Raw genomic sequence first — 22,633 nt, 5'->3', positions numbered from 1 at the left:
TCCAGTAAATAAGCTATAATTAGGTAATTAATTATATAATAAGTAGTTTGTCTTCAAATTGTCTAAGGGATTTGAAGCCATAGCTCCAAAAACACCAGTAATGGCTCCTGCAGTGAAATTATTGTAAAAATCATAACGAACGTCAGGTACATATTATTTAATTTTCCATTATAATTATTTAAATAGACCTAATTAAACAGCATCTAATCCTAAAATATTATGCTTGAGTAGTCTGATTGCAAATACAGAGGTTTTAGCCATAAAAATATTTTTAATAGAAAATAATTAGGATGAGCTTTTTGGATATAAATTTTCTAGTTTTGTTATAGGATCTTAAATATTTTAGAAAAGTTCTGTTTAATAAAGTTAATAGAGTAATTTTTTATTGTCTATTTTAGAAACTATTAATGTTTTAAAAAATAAAGTAGACCAAAGCATTAAATTGCCTATTTTTTCTCCAAAATAGCCATTTATGGAATAAAATTTATCAAGGAAATATTATGAAACAGTTCGTCTATTTCTTCTATCAGAATTAACCCAATTATAGAAATTATTGACTTTCTTATTAATGTAATCTTCCGCACGTTCGGCCATATTCATATTATTTAATCTTTATTTTTCTCTTTCATCTTTACTGTATTCATTGTAGAGGTCTTGGTATATTTTTTAGTCTTATTTTTTTATTTGGAATTCTTAGTTTATATTTTTATGATCTTTTTCGAGTTTTTGGTATTCTGTGTTTAATTATTTAAGATCATTTTGTAATATTTTTAGGGATTTTTTATTTTTTGAATTTTATAGAATTTTTTAGTTTATTTATTCTTATAAAATTTCTATATCAAATTTTTTTTATTCTATTTGGGAAAGATTTTTTTCTAAAATTTAAATTTCGGTAAGAAGTATTTCACTTTTATTTTTTAAGTTTTCAATTAGAAATTTATTTTGATTTATTTTCTAATTTCTCAGTTTTTCTTCATATAATTAAACTTCCCTTTTTTCCAAATCTTATTAAGATTAATATTATTAAGTTTAATACTTGTCTTTGAAAATTGAACAGGTAATAGTTTATTCTTAAACTGCAAATTTCTTATTTGATTCCTTTTCTATATTTAAATAATTATTCATTCTTTCTTCTTTTCTTTTTCTCATTTCATTTTTTAAACTCTTAAATCTATCACAAATGTCTTAATATACAATTTAGAAATCTGATTTTTTTAATTCTAATTCATTTAAAAGTTCTTAATAGAATATTTTTTACTCTTCTGTAGATTCTCTTTATATAGTTAATTTGTTATCATATTATTCATTTAAATCACATAATTTTTACTTTAACTTATATAAAAAATCCCTATTTGATTTATTCATTTATAATAAACTATATAATACAAATTTATAAGTCATATCTATATTTTCTTTTCTAAATAAAGTCTCAAATATTTATTTAACGTTTTCAATATGGGATTAAATGAAACACTTTTTAGATTCAAAAAAACCTTCTCTAATAACATTTTTATATATAAGATAACTCTTGAATAAGTATATAGGATAATATAAAAACGATTGACCAAATATATCTAAGGTTAAAGCAGATTAATTATAAAAATATTCTATTTTATTAGAAGAAGATTTCATTCTATTATATTCATAAAGAATTTATTCGATTAATATATTGCTTTAATCTAATTATAGATTTATAAAAAGATCTTTTAAATATACTATTCTTCTAGGAAAGTCATATAAATCAAAACAATGCCTGAACTCAAATAAATAATAAAATGTATTCTTTATTTTAATTTAAAGCATATTATTTTATTTTATTTTATTACAATTTTATTTTTACTTTTATTCTTTTGAAAATATTAGAATCATATTTCAATTAAAAAAGAGCCTCTAAATAATAAAAAAATTAATCATTTTCAAAATCAAAATCACTCTTTATTTTAAAAAAAAAAAAAAATATTATATAAATATGTATATATATATATATATATATATTTATTTTTATATATATTTATATATATCTATATATTTATATATCTCAATATCTATATATATTAGATATATATTTTTTATTTTTAATTTACTTATTTATATGATTCTTTTAAATCATTTGTAAATTTTTTGTATGCATTTTCAGTAATTCTACCTTCTTTTATTATTTAAATAAATCTAAAAGTAAATAAATAATATAATATTTTCATTTTATGCTATGAAAATGTCCAAAACTCTGTAATTCCTGGCTTATTTAAATATTTTATGTAACTAATCATTTTCTGTTCAAATTCAGTTATATGATGAAGTTCTATTTAAAATATTTCATCTATATATGATTTATTCAATTTAGAATAATCGTATGCTTATAATTAGTATATTTATCCATTATTAAGTATTGATGTGGTCTACATGTATCTTTATTAATAAAATTTTAAATATTTTTAAATTATAATTTTATATTTAGTTTATTTTATTTCTTGAAAATACTATTTTTATTAAAAAAGAGTATAAATTTATACATATATAATTTTAAATGTAAATATAAATTGCTTAACAAAATAATATATATTTATTTAAAATAAATATATTTTATATATATAAATATAAAAACTATTAAATTAGATTGATTATATTAATAAAAAATATGATAGTTTATTATTTTATAAAAAATTAATATAAATATTTATTAATGAATTTTAATAAAATAAAAAATATTTTAATGAAATTAATATTAAAAATATTAAAAATATTATAAATATAAAATAAATTTAATAATATATATATATATATATATATATAAAATATATATATAAATATATATATTTTCTTTTTTTGTATTATTTTTATATATATTTTTTTACTTTATTTTTATATATTTTTTATATATTTATTAAAAGTTTTTTTTATAGTATTTTATTATATTGTATTAAATATTATGATATACTGATAGTAATTATTTTTACATTTTTAGTTTTATTTTATTTTTTATTCTTTAATTTATGGAATTTATAATGATATTTATTATTGCATAATTACTTAAAATTATTTTAAAATAAAATATATTTTCATTTAAACGAAAAATAAATAAATAAAAATTATTTTTTAACTAAAATAATTAAATAATTTATTAAATTAAATTTAATTTATATTACAATAAAAATAATAATAAAAATAAAAATATGAAAAATTCAGGTTGTGGAAGTGATTTTGAGTTTTACACGAAAAGACTTAAAGCAGAAGTATCTCGGATTTAAAGCGATTAAGTTTGTCCTTTTGTCCCAATTAATGTTTTTGAAGAAATAGTAATTTAAATTAGCCGAAGATTGGATAGTTTAGAAAGCAGAATATATCAGTTAGAAACATAAAGTATATATAATGAAGATATATTAAAATTAATAAGAGAAGAATACAAATAATTTAGCATCATATATAAAACATCTTGTACTGATATAAAAAGTTAATTAGAATTACATGATAGATAATTTTTAATTTAAGAAAAAATTTAAAATGAACTAAATTTATAATTAAATGAAAAAAGCAAACTAAATGAAGACAATGAGGAAATAGGGAAATTTATATTTTCTGCAAATAAATAATTTGATTTTATAATGAATGAAATTTAAAATTTAAACAAAAATAATTGCAGTATTATTTTTTTTTATTTTAATTATAATATTTTATTTTTTTATTAAGAAATTGAAAATATTCTCGAATAATGTAAATATGACTTTTTAAAATAAAATAATGATTATTAAGAAGAAAATGAAAAAAATTTACAAAATTTATAAAATTTGTAAGTATAATTAAAAGATTAAAGTGGAATTAATTTTACTAAAATTGAATAAGAAATTAATTATATAAAAAATAATTTAGTTAAAATTATTGATCTATTTATATAAAAAGATAAATGAAAATAAAAATAAAAATTCATATATAAATTAGAAATTATATTTTTATAATTTCTAATAAAAATACATTTTTAGATAATTTTTATATAAGTAAATTTTTATATAAAAAAAAGAAATTTTAATTTTATACAAATATAATAAAATTATATATATATATATATATATATATATATATATATATATATATATATATATATATATATTTTCCTTTAACAGATAAAAGTAATTTTTTTTTTTTAATATCTTTTTTTTTTAATATATGTCTAATTTTATTAATATTTAAAATTTAATATTTTTTTTTTATTATTTTTTATATTTTCTAATTAAAATGACTATTTGCTTTTTAATTAAAATAAAAAATTAATTTTTTTTTATAATTAATTGGGATATTTTAAATAAAATATTTAAATAAAAGTAATATATTATTAAATATTTGATTCAAAATAATCATATTTATTCATAATTATTTTTTTAAAATGAATTCTGTTGTGAATAAAATTTAATATTTATGATTTAAATTAAATTTTAAACAAAAATAAATAATTTTTATATAAAAGTAAAATAAATATCATCTTTAAATTATTTATATTATTTTAGAACAAAAAACAAGAACATCAATATTATTTTATGTATTTATAATATATAAAAATTATATTATTAATACATTATAAATGTTTTAAAAAATAATTAGTATTTTTTTTTAATTTTTATAACAATCGGTTATTATATTTATAAATATTTACGAAATAATAAAAATTTAGTATATTTTAATGACTAAAATAAAATTTAAAGGCAATTTTTATGCATTTTTTTTTTTTTAAATATTTTATTTCATTATAATTTAGTTATGTTAATATTTTTTTTCTCTTTATTTTCTATATTTTTTCTTTATATAAATTTGTAATGTTAACTTATCTAATAAGAAAATATAATAAGTATTCTTTTAATAAAAAATTTTGATATTGATTACGCATTAAGTAAATTTTATAATATATTTAAATAATAACTTTAGTCTATTTCATTATTTGATAAATTGCACCATAGAAATTTCCAAATTAACTAATAAATATATATTTTAAAAATATGAAAAATAATTATTATTATAAATATAAATATATATTAAAATTATTTAGAATTTTATTATTTAAATATATAATAATTGTAATAACTAATATTTTTAAAAAAAGCTATAAAAAAAACTAAGTTTCTTTTAAATAAAAATACCCACAACAAAATAAACAATTTATAAATATATTTATATTAATTTTTAGAATTTTTTTTTTCTTTGTTCTAAAAAAGCAAAAATAATAAAATAATTAATCAAATAAAACCAAAAAAAATTAAAAAAATATAAAAAAATTAAACAAACATAGAAAAAAAAAAAAAAGATTAATAAATAATTCTAGAGAAAAATAAAATATGGAAATAGAATTTCTGAATCAAAACGAATATTCAACATTTAATTATGACGAAAGCTATCTTAATTTTGACAATAATTACTATAAAAATATGTCTTATTTCGAGTCTTAAGAATCGAAAGAGCACGAGCATGAAAATTAACATGAAAATGAACATGGTCATGAGCATTATCATGATCATAGTTAACTAGATTCAACTCGCGAATAATCTCTTAATTTAATAACCTAATAATAATAGCAATAATAATAATCATATGCTAAATAAATAAAATAATGTTCATATTAATTAATTTAACCAGTAAATTAAAATCGAAAATATTATTTACTTGGTGACATATGTATAGATATTGATTAACTTTAAGGATTTGAGAGTCGATATTCGGTTCTTTCCGATTTTCGACCAGTTAAAAGTATCTAAAGAGATGTTTTTAATTAATTTGTAGAAATAGAACTTGGGTAATATTAAAAAGGAACATCCGATTTTTCCCAAATAATATATATATTGAACTCCCTTAATGATAAATTTGCACATGGGATAGCTGTTTTACTTAGTAAATATTAGAAAATAACAAATTTCAAGTTGAAAATGCAATCTGTTGTAGATGAAGAAGGAAATGGATATAATTCAATAAAATAAATAATTTAATAATAAGAATTATGGGAAAATTGTTTAAAAAAAGCAAAAGAAATTATTGGTTAGAAAATATAAGAAAATTAATATTTAGCCTATTTTATTAAAAGAGGGTCCTATTTGGAAGATACAATGATTTATTAAGGATATAGTGAGTAATTATTAAATGTTTTAGGATTAAATTATGAAAGTTTCAAATAAATTAATTTAAGGAAGGGGCTTTTAGATTTCGTAGAACCACTTTCTAGATATTATATTATTATAGAGTAGTTTGCGGATATATATAAAAATAAAAAACCTTGGGAAGATATTAATTTAATTTCTATTGATAATTTTAAAATACCAGTTAAGGTTTAGGCTGAGAAAATTATGCTTGGTAAATATAAAAGTGTATAAAATTATATTGCGTTGATGAAAGTCTAAATTGATACTAAGGTTTTGGAAAATTTATAAAGTAAAAGATATTAAGTTTAGAATATTTTAAATAATGATTAGTATTTTTAAATAGGGGACGATATTACTTATTCGGTTTAAACTGATATGTTTTTGGAGAAATTCTATCCAGACATGAAAAATAAAGTATGTTAGAAAAAACCAAAAGATAAAAAAAAAAATTAGTGAGTTTTATTTAAATAATATAATTTATAAATAAATTTGCATTTTTGTATGTTTGTTTTATTAATATTTTATAAAATATTTATAGAAATATATATATTATTGTATTTAATTTTAATACTTATCAATATTATTTATACATATATTTAAATTTTTTTGTTTTTAACAATTTTATTATATTTATATTATTTTTCCTATATTGTTATATATTTTATTTTAAAAAAAAAATCTATTTTAAATTTTACAAAAAATAAAATTCATAATTTTATATAATATTTAAGTAAAAGCAAATAAATATTTTATAGTTAACTTAATAAAATTTATTTTTATTTATTCTAAATTCAAAACAGTATTCATATTAAAGAATTAATAAATAAAAAATTATTAAAATTAAAAACATTAATATAAAAATAGAATCTTAATAAAAATAAAATAAAATAACTAATATATATTTTAATTTTAATAATTGATATCAGCAAATACATTTTTATTACAGTCCTCCATTTAATTGATTACTAATTAATCCCATTCCTGTTTAATCTATAGGTTTTTTACTCTTATGATTATTTATTTCTATATGTTATTAATTATATAAATATTAAAAATAATAATACATATATATATATATTTATCAAATTATATACTAATATTTATATACATATAAAATAATTATATATATATATATATATATATACACATTTATTTAATATTTCAAATTAAAAAACATACCCTATAAAAGTCTTTCAAAAGCCTCATTTACATTTTATGCTGTTTGTGCTGAAGTTTCTTCAAATAGCATATTATTTTCAATTGCTAAATTTTTTGCTTCTTCTATTGAAACTTTTCTTGCTGAATCATTTTTTTCTACTAAATCTAGTTTATTTCCAATAAGCATTATTATAATATCTGGATCTGCTTAATATTTTAAATCTTCCATCCATTTAGTAACAGAACTAAATGATTTTTCTTTTGTTATATCATATACTAATAATGCTCCAACAGCTCTTCTATAATGTCTGAAATCATATAAAATAATTATTAAAAATAAATATGTCAATAATATATTAATTACGCACTTGCAATTGATCGATATCTTTCTTAACCAGCTATTTTTGTTTTGTTTTGTTAAATTTAAAAATAAAATATTTATTATATATATTTAATTTAAAATAAATAATACCTGTATCCCATATTTATGTTCTTACTATTAAACCGTTTTTTAATTAAACTGTTTTTGTTGCAAATTCTACTCCTATTGTTGGTGCAGAATTTTATGGTAGTTGATTCCTTACATATCTATTTTTGGAATTTTGTAATATGAAAATTATTAATCTTTTTCTATATATTATTTTACCTTTTTAAAATATTTGTTTTGCCTACACTTGTATCTCCAACCAATACAACTAGTTTTATTTTTATTTTCTTTAATTATTATTATTTTTTTAATTTTTTAACTTTTGTATGTATCAAAAATTTAATTTTCTTCTGCCATTATATCAATATATATATATATATATATAAAATAAAATAATAATACAATATTTAATTATTAGTTATATATGGTATTTTGAATTTTATTTAGATTAATAATAGAAAAAAATAAAAAAATATTTAATTAATAAACTTAATAATATGATGTAATTATTTATAAAAATTTACATTATGTATATTTATAATTATATTTATTAAAAATATAATATAATTTAAACAAACAAACAAAAATCTATTTACAACTATTAAATAAATAATATTAATGTAAAATTATTTTTATAAAAATTTTATTTTTTTACTTTTAAAAAAAATCATTTTTAATTATATATTTAATATTTAATTTATATAATTCTTTCAATTAATTCATTTAATTTATCAACATCTTTTTCTAAATCAAATTTTTTATTTCCTTATTAATTATAAAGACTTCTTAATCTTATCTAATATAATATAATAAAATTACAAATAAATTATTTTTTTATTCAAAAATTACCTTATTGTTATTTTTTTTTATAGTAATTAAATAAGGAATATGACTATTATTTAATTAATTAATAAGTGCATTAATATCAATTATTTATTCCATAATTACATGAGCTTTAATATAATTTCTCCACATTTAATCTGCAATCTCAAACTTTAAGTAATCAATATTAGATTCAGTACTTGCAATAACTGCTTCAATATAATTATATTATTAAATTTAAGGTAATAATTATATTTTATGCTTTAAAAAGTATTTAAAAATTAATAAATATTTAAAAGAATAATAAATATATATTTACTTCTTAATTTAAAGGTTTATAATAATAATCAAATATTTCATCTATATATAATTAAAAACCTAAACCTTCAATTTAATTATGCTAAGAACTAGCAATTTAAAATTCATTAAATAAATTATCATATCTACCTCCTTTTATGAAAACTTTTGTTATATTATTTATGTTTTCTAATGATTAATTTTCTTAGTTTTTTTTTGTTTTATTCAATTGTAAATGTTTTTAATTACTAATAATATCAAAAATAAGTCCTGAATAATAAGAAAGTTATTCAGTAATAACTGAGGAGTCAAAAATAATTAATTAATCAGGAATTTATATAATTTTATATATTTTAATAATTAATTTAAATAGTCTATTATATTTTATATTTCTTATTTATTATTTTTAAAATTTTTTTCAAGTTTTTATTGAAATTCAAATAAATTTTAATCTGATATTAAGGCGAAAAATGCAAATAATTTTTGAAAAAAAATTGATTGTATTTAATAATTTAAACTTAAGTATTAGATAAATTAATCTTTAGCAGAATTTGTATTATTTCGAATGTTTTAAAGAATAAAACTACAGTTTTATCAGCAAATATTTTAAGCAATGTATGTTCGCTAATTTAAGAATTTTTATATTCATTTATTATCAAATCTAAAATACCAGAATGGCTTATTCGCATTTAATATTCAAATCTTTTATCAACATCATAAGTATTCAATATTTCATAACTAACTCTTAATATTTCAGATTCATAATTTATTCTATTCTAATTAGTATCATCTAACCAATATTAATCTTTTAGATAAGTCTTTTTTATATTAATAAAAAGATAAATTGTTATTTATATATTATTAACAAAGTTTATTAAAATATATTTTATTTTATTTGATATAATAAAATTAAACAGCAAAAATAAAATTATTAATATAAATATATGTAAATAAGTATAAAAATATTTATATTATATATATATATATATATTTATTTATTTATATATTAATATATTTATATATTTATATATTTATATATTTATATATTTATTTATATTACTATATCATAACTTGCTCTTAAATATTCTTTTATAGTATTTATATTTTATTTATTATTTTATTACATAATTTTTTTTATTGTGTATCTTTTAAATATTCTATTAATTGGTCTATTTTTAAAGCTATTTTAATTAAGATGATTAATCCATGGAATAATTAAATTATCTGCATATTCTAACAAAACACCTTAATGTGACAGCATTATACATTTATTTTTTCTACAAATAATTTTAGTATATTATTTTTATTTATAAACTACTTTTTCTTATTTCCTGCTATAAGTCAATTTATTAACATATATATTTTCTGTTAAAGGTACTAAAGGATTTGCATCAATTTCAATAGCTCCATGAGTTGAGAAAATATTCTAAACTTTATTCTAAATCATTATATAAATAGGACTTTAAGTAATATGCTTCATATTAGATTCTACACTGTATTTACTTCCTGGAACATTATGTATATTGAAAAGTGAATTCAATAATTTAACATGTTCGTAGTTTTTCGGATTTGTTATTTGACTGATATATTCGTCGAATTTTTTATCGTCAAATTTTTTTAAAAGTTCTTTTGCTGAAGGCCTTTTTGAAGGGTTTTTATCTAATAATTAAGTTATCATAGTTTTTATGTCTTCGGCATCTTCACCTACTTTTTTTTAAAAATCGGAAGGAAATTCAATAAAATTTTTCAGTTTGTTAAATACATGTATTTTTTCTGCAAAAGTTGTTATAGGGTACCACATCTCGAAAATAATTAATCCTAAAGAATACATATCGGCCTTAGTGTCGTAGCTTTTTGAATATTTCTACTCTGGAGCTGTATACGTTTCTGTACCAGCGCCTTAGGTTAATTCTTTGAATTTATTTGTATATATTTCATTTGTTTCATTATAGTTGTTATTACTAGTTTATTTTTTTAGTTCTTTTTTTTCCAATATACGATCCAAGCTTAATTTTGTTGCAAGACCGAAATCTGCAAGCTTTATTTAGCCGTTTTCTAAGAGGATATTTTATGGTTTTAGATCTCGATGAATTAATTTTTGCTCATGTAAATATTTTAAGGCTTCAAGGATTTAAGCAACTAGTATTTTTCGATGTTTTTTATCAATTCTATATATATATATATATATATATATATATATATATATATATATATATTTTTTTTTTTTTGGAATTTTATTTTGTTTTACTTATTTTCAATATTTTTTTCATTTTCTTTGAAATATTTGTCTATTACTTCTCTTATTGTATTTCCGGAACAATATTCCATTTATATGTGTAGTATTATTATTTTATTATTTTTTTTTGTTTTTATTTCACTTTATTCTTGTTCTTCTTCTGAAGATTCTTAATTAAGTAGTATACTATTACTATTTTTAGCTTTTTATACACTATCTTAACTTTCAAAATAGAAAGCACAATCACTATCATCATCATCAGAATATTAGCATAAAGGTAATGAACTTTCTATTTTATTATTAATGCTATTACTATTTTTATTATTATTTTCTTCTTAAGAACTACTTTCATCTTCTATTTCATCATCATAATCATCATCTTCCTCATCATCACTTCCTTTTAATTCTTTTAAAGTCTATTCATCTGCTCTTTCTATCCATGCCTATTATACATATATATTACTTTTTAGCATGGTTTATTTTTTCTGTAATTTTTTTTTAAAAACTCAATAAAAAAGTGCTTAATCCATTTTTTTCTCGCCTTTTTTATTTGTAGGTGGTGTTTTTCAAAAAAAAATTACAGAAAGTAATATAAAAAAATAATTTTAAAAATTAATATATATATTTTGTTTTTTGTTTTTTTAGTAATAATATATATACTTAATAATATCTAACAATATGATTATGTTATAGTCTACTTAGAAGACCGACTTCTTTGAGTGTTTTTTTGATAATTTTTTATTTTTTTTATAGATCGATTTTAATTTTTTTAACTGCATAGAATAGTTTATCTAATTTATTTTAAACCATGAATACTTTACCGAATCCTCCACCACCTATAATTGATTTTGGTTAAAAATAAGCTTATAATAACTTCTTTTGGAACTTTAATTATAATAATTTCTTAAGGAATATCTTCATCTGAATCATAAGGAATATTCTAATTTGAGTAATAATCTTTTAAAAAACCTCCTCTCAGTATATTTACCAATCGAAAATTTTTTAAAATATTCAAGCCTACTTTCTGAATGTTCTGATTTGGAGTTTTCTTCATAAAAGTTTTAGTTTTAATTAAAATTGCTGCCCATTTAAGTTATATTTTCTTCTTCACTTTCTTCATTTTTTTCCTCTTCTATTCTTTTCTATTTTTCGTGTTATAATTAACAGTTTTGAAGTTCTGTCAATTTCTATTAAAGGTAATTACACATGTCAAATACACTTACTTAGTTTTAGTTAGCTTTTTGTTTTGATATTTCGTTGCATTCAGATATTAATATCTCTTGTAATTTCTAATTTGTATTTTTAATAATTAATATATATGTATATATATATAATATTTTTTTCAATACTAATTCTGTATATACGTAAGGTATTAATATTTAATTGTATATTTCATTAATTGAAAATTATATGGGTTATATAGGATAGTTTATGACATATTTTATACTTATTTTGATATAATTTTAAGGAAATTCTGTTTAGTTTAGAGTTATTTCTAATTCTGCCATTCTTTTTTTACTGTGAGGGAATATTATTTTTACTTAATCCTTTTATTATTTTTTTAAGAAATTTTTATTGTAAACTTTTTTGTTTTTGTTTTTTTTTTTTTTTTTATTTTTTATTTTTTTTTTCTTAATAATAAAAAATATGTTAAATTTTTAACCTCAAATATACATTTTAATACATCTATTTCTTATATTATTAATTCAAAAGATTCTTATGATTATTCTATTTATTAAACTTTAGTATCTTCATGTTTTTATAACCAAGGAGAAATAAATTAACACTTATGATGTATAAAAAAATAATAATATTATTTTATTTTTACTATTGTTTGATAATTTTCTTTTATTTCAATTTCTTCAGAATTTTTTTTTAAATCAATTTATTATTGCGTTTCTTATATTAATTATTTTGTACTTTTTTTTTCGTTTTTTAACAATTATCATCACCTCTAGACATCTTTTGTTTTTTATAAAAATTTATGTTTTTATGAATAAGTTTATTATTATATAAATTTAATTAAAAATTTATTAAATTATTATTATATATATTTATTATGTTTCATTTATATATTTAATAGTTTATTTTAAGAATTTTTAATATATTTTTAAATTATTTTACATGCTTACGAGATTTAATCATTTTTTTATTTTGTTTGTCTTATTTTATTTTACAATTTTTTTTATTTTTTATATAACAAATAGAAACATTAGAATTAATAAAAAAATATTATAAAATAATATTTATTAAGCCTATATATATATATATATTTATATAGTTTTATTAAAATAATTAAAATTAATTAATATTTTATATAACTATTTTTTTTTTTTAAAAAGTAAAAAATAATACATTATATATAAATATTTCAATCTTTATTTTATTTCATTTTTTTAGATGATATACACATTCTCTTTATAAAACATTAAGTAAATTTTTTTAACTTTCAATAATCTATTTTTATTTTTTTATCATATATATATATGCTTTCTTAATAATTTTTATTTAAAAAATTATTTTAATACTTTTGATCTTGTATTTAAAGCTTCATCTATAGTTTTATCAAGTTCTCTTTTTTCATTTTCTGCCTTATCTAAATAATCTTTTTTTGTTTTTGTTTTTTTTGTTTTTTGTATGGATTTATATAAATACTTGTTATTTATTCTAATCTTTCTTATAAAATTTATAGTTCTTTATCTAATTTAATTCTCTCTTCTTCTTCTTCTATAATTTATACTCTTAATTAGTCTTTTTAAGACTTCATTTCTTCTAAATTTTTAATAATTTCACTTATGCTATTTATAAATCCATTATTGTACATTATTTTTATAATTAAAATTTATAATTTATATATTTAAATAATTTAATTTTTTTTTTTTTTTTTTTAAAAGGATATATATAATATAATAATTTTTATATGGTTTTGAATTATAAAAAAAAAAAAAAAATACTAAAAATAAATGCGTCCACATAAACCAAAATAATTAGTTGAAAAATAATTAGATCAAAATAAAATTGTACAAAAAAAAATATATTGTATTATTAATGATATACAAAAAAAAAACAAAAAGGAAGAAAAACTTTCATAATTAAAAGAAACCATAGAAAAAGAAAAACAAACACGAGATTAATTATCGTAAAAAAAAATAAAAAAATACAAAAAAATAAAATATTAAAAAAGTAAAACATAATCAAGATGGAAAGAATCAACATTTTCAAACTAAGATTTCATACCTAATTCAACATTATAAACAATATAAAATCAATATAATATTTAAAACAAAAAAAAAAATGTATTAACTGAATTAAAAAACGATTTAAAAATAGTTAACAATAATCTAGCCCAAATAAATTTATCAAAGCATTTAATCAATCAAAAATAATAATAATAAGAAATTTATATATTTTTAAATGCAATAAACCTAACTTAATATGAATAATTGTTTTTCGATAATGGATTTGATGATATGTAAACTATTTTAGGTTTATTTTTTTTATTTTTTTAGTTACATTAAATGCAAATATAATTTTTTTATTTAATAAATAGAAATCAATAAATCTCATTTAAATTATATGAAAATACCAATATAACATCAATAATTGATATAAAACTAAATATAAGAAATCAAAAAAACAAATTCCATTCATGAAGAAAAAGAAATTAAAGAATAAGCATCTGAAATTATTTAAAATAAAATACTATATCCTTCTTGTATAAATAAATAATCAAAAAATGAATTACTAGAAGGAAATTTCGATGAAGAATAATCACATAATTCTTTTTTGGAAGCTTTAAAAGCTTTTAGAGGAGAAGAGAAGAAAAAAAAAGTATAATTTATAAATCTAGAGTAAAATAAAAAACCAGTATCTGAAAATAATACACAATAATAATGAAATAATCTTTTTTTTATAGTATTCAAGAAAATAAGGAATGGTAATAATTTTAAGTAGATGCCTAAACTAGCGCTAAAAATGCAATAAAGTTATCTTGCTATTAGTGTCATAAAGTCTTTTATATGGGAAATGAAATTACTATAAATTAGAATAATTTTTGTTCGTAAAATTGTCTTTTTGATTATAATAAAACTGAATAAGTATTTTAAATTTTAATATAAATTAATTATTTTTTATTTAGTTATAATGTTAATGTGGGATTTTATTTTATAAAGATAATAGCTTTTTTAGTTAAGGAAATAGATTTTGTAATGAATAATGCGCTTTAGGGTCTAATTTTTAATATAATTAAAAAAGTAATCAAGTTGTTAATATAAAAAATATTTAGAATGAAGTAGATTTAAATATTGTTAAATAAAATAAAGTTATAAGTTTAGAAGAATTAGAAAAAAAATTCTTAAAATAAAATTAAAATAAATGAAATTTTATTAATTAATTATTATAAGTAATATATACTAATAAATTAAATAAATATATAAATTTTAAAAACTATTAATTTATTATAAAAAAAAAATTAATATATATCTATTTGTTCAAAAAATAATAAATATTGTTTTTTATAAATAATTTTTGTATTTACAAATTAACATTATCTTATATTTTTTTAAAAAAAAAAAATTAAAAAAATAAATAAAATTACATAGATTAGAATATAAAGAAAAATTAAGAAATAAATAAATAGTATGAAATTGATTTTAATTTAAAAAAATGTATATAAAGAATAAAATATATAAAAAAAAATGATATAAATATATAAATATATAAATATATATATATTTATATATTTATATATATATATATATTTTTATTCTATAATTTAATAATCAACAATTACAATTATTTTCTGAATTATTATTATTATTATTATTTTCTTTATTATTTATATTATTTAATTAAATTTTATTTTCTTATTATCTATATGTAGACATTTCACTTAAAATTTTACATTTTTAATCATAAATTTCCTCTAAAAGTTTTTCAAATGCATTCTTAATATTAATATCCTATAACGCACTACTTTCTTCAAATAATATTTAATTTACGCTAGCAAATTAAATTGCTTATTCTTTTGAAACTTTTCTTAATGCCTAATTTTTTTCTACTAAATCAATTTTATTTCCAACTAACATTAATATAATATTATTTTCGGAATGCATTCTTATTTCTTCCAACCATTTTTAAATAGATTCAAATGATTTATCTTTAGTAACATCATATACAAGTAATGCCCCTACTGTTTTTCTATAATGAGCACTGGTTATACTTCTATATTTTTCTTATCCAGCTGTGTCCCATATTTAAGCTTTTATTGAACCTCCGCATTTTAAATTTACTGTTATAGTAGCGAATTCAACCCCTATGGTGGGAGGAATTGTTTGTGGTATATAACCTTTTACATAACGATTTATTATATGTGTTTTGCCTACTCCAGCGTCTCCTACTAATACTATTTTATATAAATGAGTTTATTTTTCTTGCTTACTATATGTTTAATATGTCATTTATTTATTTTTAAACAAAAAAAAATTATATATTTATAATTTTTTGTTTTTATAATTATATGTTTATTATGTATTATTATAATTATTATTTTTTTTCAATAAAATATTCCCTAGCAAAAATACTGCCATTTATCATACCATCTTGCTCTCCAATTATCTAAACTTTAATTAATTATATTTTATGTATGAATATAATATTCTCCATCATTCTCCACTCCAAGAGGATTGAATCTTTTCTCAAGTTCCTCTATTGCTAATTCTCCTTTTTCGAAGCAAGGAAGAGATGAGCCATGACCACAATAAAGCATTTTTGCTAAAATAAGAATTTTATCTTAATTTTTTCTAGCAGCCATAAATCCTCTTTTTTTTTTAAAAAAAAAAAAAAATGTAAAACAAACACTAATATGCAAACATGTATAAATTACTTAAAAAAATATTTACGAAAACTTTTAAAATTATCCGAATCTACACCTCCTAATACTTCTATATATTCGGATAATAATTTAAATGGAACTTTATTTTCAAACCCTATTCCTTTTCCAGGTGCATTAGATAGAAAATACCCAAAATCAATATGTACGATATATCCGTCTCTATGGAGTAAAATATTACCATTATGTCTGTCTTTTATTTATAAAAAATAACACACTAAACTGTATGCTGCTAGACTTTTACAGAAATTATTTTAAGCTATTTTTAAAGATTTCCCATAGTATAATTCAAAAAACTGCCTTAAAGTAGTAATTTCTTTAAAATTTTCAAATAAAGCCTTTTTCAAACCATCTATACTAATAGAGTTTTTCACAACTTCTAAAAGTCCACTATTTGGGCTAAGACTAACAATTTCATATGGTCTTAATAATAAATTAAGTCCTTCGTCTTTAAATATTTAGTCAAATTATTAAATCATTTATTAGGCGAACTATTCTTGTTTTATATTATCGTCTGTTTTAATTATCAAGTGAACCAATTTCCAAGTCCTTAAATGACTAAAAGGAGATTTTTTTTTATTCTTTTTTCCTAATGTTACTCCTCTTCTCCAAAAAGACTTTTCGCAAATATCATAAAAGGCAAATTATTATTTCCTTTATTTGTTGGGAAGATTTTATCCTCTCCAAAACTAGTTTTATATTAATTGTTTTATAAATCTTTTATTTATTCATATATTTCTTATTATTTTTCATCTGAAATGCTTATATTTAGACTACTGTATAAACAAGATACTCCGTTTATTAAATTATTTTCTTCTTATTATTACTATTATTATTAATTGATATATTAAAGGAGTGTTTTTTATTCAGGATATAGTTTTTTTTATTTTTCTAATGAATTGTTTGGTTATTATTATTATTTTATTTTTTCTTATTATTTATGGTCTAGATAATATTATTAAACAGTTTTTTTTTAAGAAAGTTAATTATCAACATTTCTAAAAGTTAAATCTTCAAGTTCTGGTCTATAAATTTCTACACAAATATAATAAGGAGATCTTTCTTTTGTGGAATAAACTTTACTTTCGGAGCCTACTATATTCAAGACTACATAATTCCTTATTTAATGTGTAAAAAATGGAATGTATACTGCTGCAGGAAGGCTTTCATTTATTTTTTAGATATTTTCAATTAATGTTTTTAGTTTTAATTCAGTATTTTTTAGTTTTTCTGGAATTGCTATTAGGTCGTCAAAAAAATAAATATTTGAAAAAAATGCACTCGTTGGATATTTTTCTTGATTTTAATCTTATGTAGTATTTTCGGGTAGAATTTGCTTTTTATAATATTAGAGTTTTATCTCTGAGTATTTAAGCTTTTAATAATCTATTTAAGGAATTTGGTCTTCATATTGTGTACCGTATTTTGAAATTGTTTCTTAGATTAAAAGTGCTTCGGGGGTGTCTGGGTAAGCTTTTTTGCTATTTTAGAAATAGTTTAGTTAATGAGCAGCTACTAAAAATTAATTATTAAAATCAAAAGAAAACTAATCACTTAATTATTTGAGTGTATTTTTTATTCTATTTTTTTTTTTTTTAAAAAAAAAAATATAAAAAAAATATTAATTTTTTATTTTTAAATTTAAAAAACAATATTTTTGTTGTTGTTGTTGTTTTTTTTGTTTTTTTTATATAACTTTAATAATATTATTAATACCATTTTATTGTTTTTTTTAATTGTTATTTTTTTATTTATTTTTTAATATTTATTATTAAATTAAAATTTTATTTACAGAGGAAAAGTTTATATATCGTTTTTGCTTATAATTTACGCAACTGATCTCATATAAAAATATAATTAATGTGCAAAAAAAAAATCTATTTTTCCCGCAATCCTTACAAATTCTATCATTTATTCGTTTTATAATTCTTCATGGAAAACCATGTAATTGCATAATTATGGTAAATAAAATAATAAATCATCTCTTTATTAATATTCGTTTTAATTATAATTTGGATTTATTCTTTTTATTATAATATAATAACATATGTTTTAAATAGTCGTATTTTTATTATTTAAAATACCTACAATTATAAAGCATTTAAATAACATTGTCTTCATTTTCTGATGTATAAAGCCTTATTAAAATTTACAAAATTTAATCATCTTTTTTTAATTTATCCTTTTTCATAAATTTCATTATGAGACGTTTTGATGCGCTTTTTCTATGTTCTGATGTCAATAAAGAATCATCTATTTCCTTTACATTTTTTCAAATTTAAAGTAAATATCTTTTATATATTTTTATTTTTTTTCTACTTAACACATTTATAAACATTTGCAACAAAAAAGCTTTTAGAAAAAACTGTAAAACTTTTTGCCTTTTACAATAATTTAGTTTTCATTCATTTTAATTATAATAATAAAAATATAAATATAAAAAATAATGTATTAATACTATAATTATGTATTTAATTAATTAATTTATTTAATGCTAAATTTATTAAATTTTAATTACAATATAAAAATATAAATAAAATAAATTTTTAGTAAATATTTATTTAAAAATTATAATGTTATTGATATTATTTTTATTTTATTTTAAAAATTAAATAATAATGAATATTAAAATATTATTGTTTATTCTAATCGCCTTTAACTTTTTTTAAAATATTTTTAACTTTAAATAAAAAATATAAAATTTATTATTATTCTTTAAATATTTTTTATATTTTTTTTTTGGATTTATAACTTTATAAAAAAAAGAATTATTTAATAAATGTTCACTAATATTCATTATAATTTTTTTTATGAATTAAAAATGTAATAAAAAAACTTTATTTATTTGCTATTTTAATATTTTTTAAAAATTTAGACTTTGTATTTTTTTTTTTTTTTTAAAAAAAAAAATATTATTACAATTAAAAAAATATTTAATAGACATATTATTTTAAAATATTTTCAATATTAATATTTTATTTAATAAAAGAATAATAATTTAAAGAAAATATAAAATTTCGAAAGTATAACAATATTGTTTTTATTTTGATATGTTCAATAATGATTTTTATTATATGAAGTTAATATTATATATTTTTTTTAATTTATTTATTATATAAATATATTTTTAAATATTTTTTTTTTATATATCATAATCTTTTTTATTAAAAAAATAAAAGATTTTAGAATTCATATACATAAAATATATAAAAATTATAATTATATTTCGTTTTATATAAATAATAATCTTATCTAAATAAAATAATAAAATTATAAAATATTCTATTAAATAAATGTAATTTTTCACTTAATAAACTAAAAGTTAACAATATAAAGAATCTTCATTAATTATACGATATCTAAATACTTACTCTTAAATTAATAGTAATTAAATTTAAGATTACGAAATCCGTTTTACAGATTTTGCTTAACCTTAATAATCTAGATAACAAAGAAGGTAAAAAGAATTGGAATAAAAAAAAGCTCATAAAAACTAAAACTATGAAAAAATAACTTTAAAATAAATGAAAACAGATCATATTCATAATTAAAAAAGCTTAAAAGGAATTATAATATTACCTTATTGTAAAATGCTAAGTATAATGTTTATAATAATAGATGAAAATAATGATATTGAAAATGTTGCTGTTTATAACCATTCTGCAAGTGATTTATCTAGTTAGTTTGCAATAGGTATGTAAGTAGAAATATTAGACCCTTATTATAAAATTGCTAGTGATGGTTATCCTTTAATTCGTATTGATAATCCTAAAAATATTATTTCTACATTTATACCTATTTAAGATTTTGTTAATAAATATAATATTTTATCAGAAATTGTTTTTAAATAAGATTTATAAGCATTAACATTTTTGGAAAAAATTATTTAGGGTATTAAGTTTGATTAAAAGAATGAATTACTATTAAATTGTTAATAAAAAATATTTTAATTATTATAAGAAAAGTAGAAAATTTGCTAAGCAAACTTTAAAAAAAAGATATTGAGCCTTAGTGGATGCATAATTTCATACAATTACCCAAAAATTAAGAGGAATTAAAAGAAAAGCTAGACTAATATTAAAAAATGGAATTAGAGGAAATGCAAAAATATGATATTAATTATTTTAATTAATTCTTATCAATTGGCTTGGTTTAAAATTTGAAAGCTTACGAAATACTACTTAAAAAGAACTAAAATTTTGCAGTTGTAAATTTTAATTATTCTGAGAGGGCTTTCATAGACGAATAATGGGAAAAATGTATTGAAGGATCTAAGAATTTTTTAAAAATACATAAAAAAAAAGGATTTGGTAAAAATAAAATATATTGCCATTCACATTATTAATTGGGATATAGTTTAATGAGAATATATAAATATAGCGAAGCAGAGTTTTATTTCAAAGAAGCAATTAAATTAGAACCAGAAAATCAAACTTTTTTATGCGGAATTGGTATTTTTTATTATGAAATGAGAGATATAGATAATTCGGAAAATTATTTTTTAAAATGTCTTTCTTTTTAAAAGATTAATGATTTAAACTCTTTTGTTGAAAACTGTAGGGCTTATTATTATTTATTTAATATTTATTAAGGGTTAAAATAAGCTTAATATCTTGTTGGAGTTGCAGATAAACTTATAGAATCAGATGATAGTTCTTTTATTATTATTTATTTAGACTTTGAAAATATTATGCTTCGAGAATGCTTTTCATTTGAAGAAAAAATAGATATATGTATTAGATTAAGTAAATCTAGACAATTTGATATTGTTAGTGAAGAGTTGATTTAAATTTTAATTCTTAACGAAAACAATTTAAATAAAAAAATGATTGGATATTAGTAATTAATAATATTGTATGGAAATGATTAAGAGAACCAAAATTAAGAAGTTGATAATTAAAAAAATATAAATTTCGAATAAAATAAAGATACATCAAATAATATAGATAATTAGTTATTAAGTAAATATAAAGAATTAACTAATTTAGTAATTGAAAAAGAGAAATTTATAAAATAAAAGAAACATTCGTTTTAAAATATAGGATTTGATTAAAAAAAGAAATTGAATTAAAATATTCGAGAAAATTATTCTGGGTTTATTAACAAATTTGAATTTAATAATAAATCTTATATTATTTTATTTGATAAAAATGTTTTATTTGAAAATAATGTTTAAATTAATAAATTTAGATAGGCAGCTTGTTTTTTGCTAGAAATTCCCATAATAGATCAGGAATCATATATATTAAAACTAAAAAATAAAATATTTATTTAATCAAAGTTATTTCAGATGGAAAAAGACTTATATGTTAAAAAGAAACTTAAAATAATAATTATATTATTTTAAATTTTGATTTATTTTTAACTTATAATTAGTTTCAAAGATTTATCAAAAAATAAAAATGAATATATATTAATTAAAAATAATTTTAAATAAAAAAAATATTTATTACTTTTTTCGGAGTGTTTTAAAAAATTATTTTCTTTATATTTGATATATAAGAGATAAAATAATCATATTATATTTATATTATTAAAAATTTTAAATATAGAAAAAACTAAAATAATTTTTATATTTTGAATATAAGATATATATGAGAATATTTTAATATTTAAAAGATTATTTTTAAATATTTTTTCATTTTTAATGTAAAATTAAATGAAAATGTTAAAAATCATATTTATTT

The 22,633-nt window shown here is 16.8% G+C and overlaps 4 protein-coding genes across 4 annotated transcripts, besides 28 other annotated features; all 4 read right to left on the bottom strand. All coding sequences in view use genetic code 6, as the record gives it.

Annotated features, from left to right (window-relative positions):
- Positions 1-53: 53 nt before the first annotated feature.
- On the bottom strand, positions 54-470 carry IMG5_063610 (hypothetical protein; the record flags this gene model as incomplete). The annotated part of the gene is made up of 1 exon (XM_004036958.1): positions 54-470. One exon carries the CDS (start codon positions 468-470, stop codon positions 54-56), a length of 417 nt encoding a protein of 138 aa, XP_004037006.1.
- A 535-nt stretch (positions 471-1,005) lies between these two features.
- Positions 1,006-1,035: a microsatellite.
- A 921-nt stretch (positions 1,036-1,956) lies between these two features.
- Positions 1,957-2,066: a microsatellite.
- A 655-nt stretch (positions 2,067-2,721) lies between these two features.
- Positions 2,722-2,757: a microsatellite.
- Positions 2,722-2,812: a microsatellite.
- Positions 2,729-2,812: a microsatellite.
- Positions 2,741-2,814: a microsatellite.
- Positions 2,769-2,817: a microsatellite.
- Positions 2,808-2,886: a microsatellite.
- Positions 2,822-2,875: a microsatellite.
- Positions 2,823-2,916: a microsatellite.
- Positions 2,824-2,916: a microsatellite.
- A 1,130-nt stretch (positions 2,917-4,046) lies between these two features.
- Positions 4,047-4,105: a microsatellite.
- Positions 4,106-4,130: 25 nt separating this feature from the next.
- Positions 4,131-4,161: a microsatellite.
- Positions 4,162-5,235: 1,074 nt separating this feature from the next.
- Positions 5,236-5,266: a microsatellite.
- Positions 5,236-5,282: a microsatellite.
- A 1,898-nt stretch (positions 5,283-7,180) lies between these two features.
- Positions 7,181-7,248: a microsatellite.
- Positions 7,181-7,260: a microsatellite.
- On the bottom strand, positions 7,198-11,977 carry IMG5_063600 (hypothetical protein; the record flags this gene model as incomplete). The annotated part of the gene is made up of 9 exons (XM_004036957.1): positions 7,198-7,582; positions 7,639-7,672; positions 7,747-7,862; positions 7,921-7,988; positions 8,650-8,732; positions 9,491-9,638; positions 10,175-10,988; positions 11,069-11,499; positions 11,717-11,977. 9 exons carry the CDS (start codon positions 11,975-11,977, stop codon positions 7,198-7,200), a joined length of 2,340 nt encoding a protein of 779 aa, XP_004037005.1.
- Positions 7,976-8,018: a microsatellite.
- Positions 8,795-8,834: a microsatellite.
- Positions 9,783-9,885: a microsatellite.
- Positions 10,990-11,036: a microsatellite.
- Positions 11,978-12,639: 662 nt separating the features above from the next.
- Positions 12,640-12,687: a microsatellite.
- Positions 12,688-15,715: 3,028 nt separating this feature from the next.
- Positions 15,716-15,779: a microsatellite.
- Positions 15,757-15,816: a microsatellite.
- Positions 15,763-15,822: a microsatellite.
- Positions 15,823-15,849: 27 nt separating this feature from the next.
- Positions 15,850-15,903: a microsatellite.
- A 460-nt stretch (positions 15,904-16,363) lies between these two features.
- Positions 16,364-17,226, bottom strand: IMG5_063590 (hypothetical protein; the record flags this gene model as incomplete). Its single annotated transcript, XM_004036956.1, has 2 exons — positions 16,364-16,875; positions 16,941-17,226. The coding sequence occupies 2 exons, from the start codon at positions 17,224-17,226 to the stop codon at positions 16,364-16,366; spliced, it is 798 nt and encodes a 265-aa protein (XP_004037004.1).
- A 246-nt stretch (positions 17,227-17,472) lies between these two features.
- On the bottom strand, positions 17,473-19,137 carry IMG5_063580 (phosphatidylinositol 4-kinase, putative; the record flags this gene model as incomplete). Its single annotated transcript, XM_004036955.1, has 3 exons — positions 17,473-18,410; positions 18,494-18,969; positions 19,031-19,137. The coding sequence occupies 3 exons, from the start codon at positions 19,135-19,137 to the stop codon at positions 17,473-17,475; spliced, it is 1,521 nt and encodes a 506-aa protein (XP_004037003.1).
- Positions 18,675-18,716: a microsatellite.
- Positions 19,138-22,081: 2,944 nt separating the features above from the next.
- Positions 22,082-22,120: a microsatellite.
- Between the last annotated feature and the right edge of the window lie 513 nt (positions 22,121-22,633).

Source organism: Ichthyophthirius multifiliis (assembly GCF_000220395.1).
Source record: "Ichthyophthirius multifiliis unplaced genomic scaffold scaff_1120509250296, whole genome shotgun sequence".
NCBI classification, from domain to species: domain Eukaryota; phylum Ciliophora; class Oligohymenophorea; order Hymenostomatida; genus Ichthyophthirius; species Ichthyophthirius multifiliis.
This window is presented reverse-complemented; position numbering and strand designations above follow the sequence as displayed.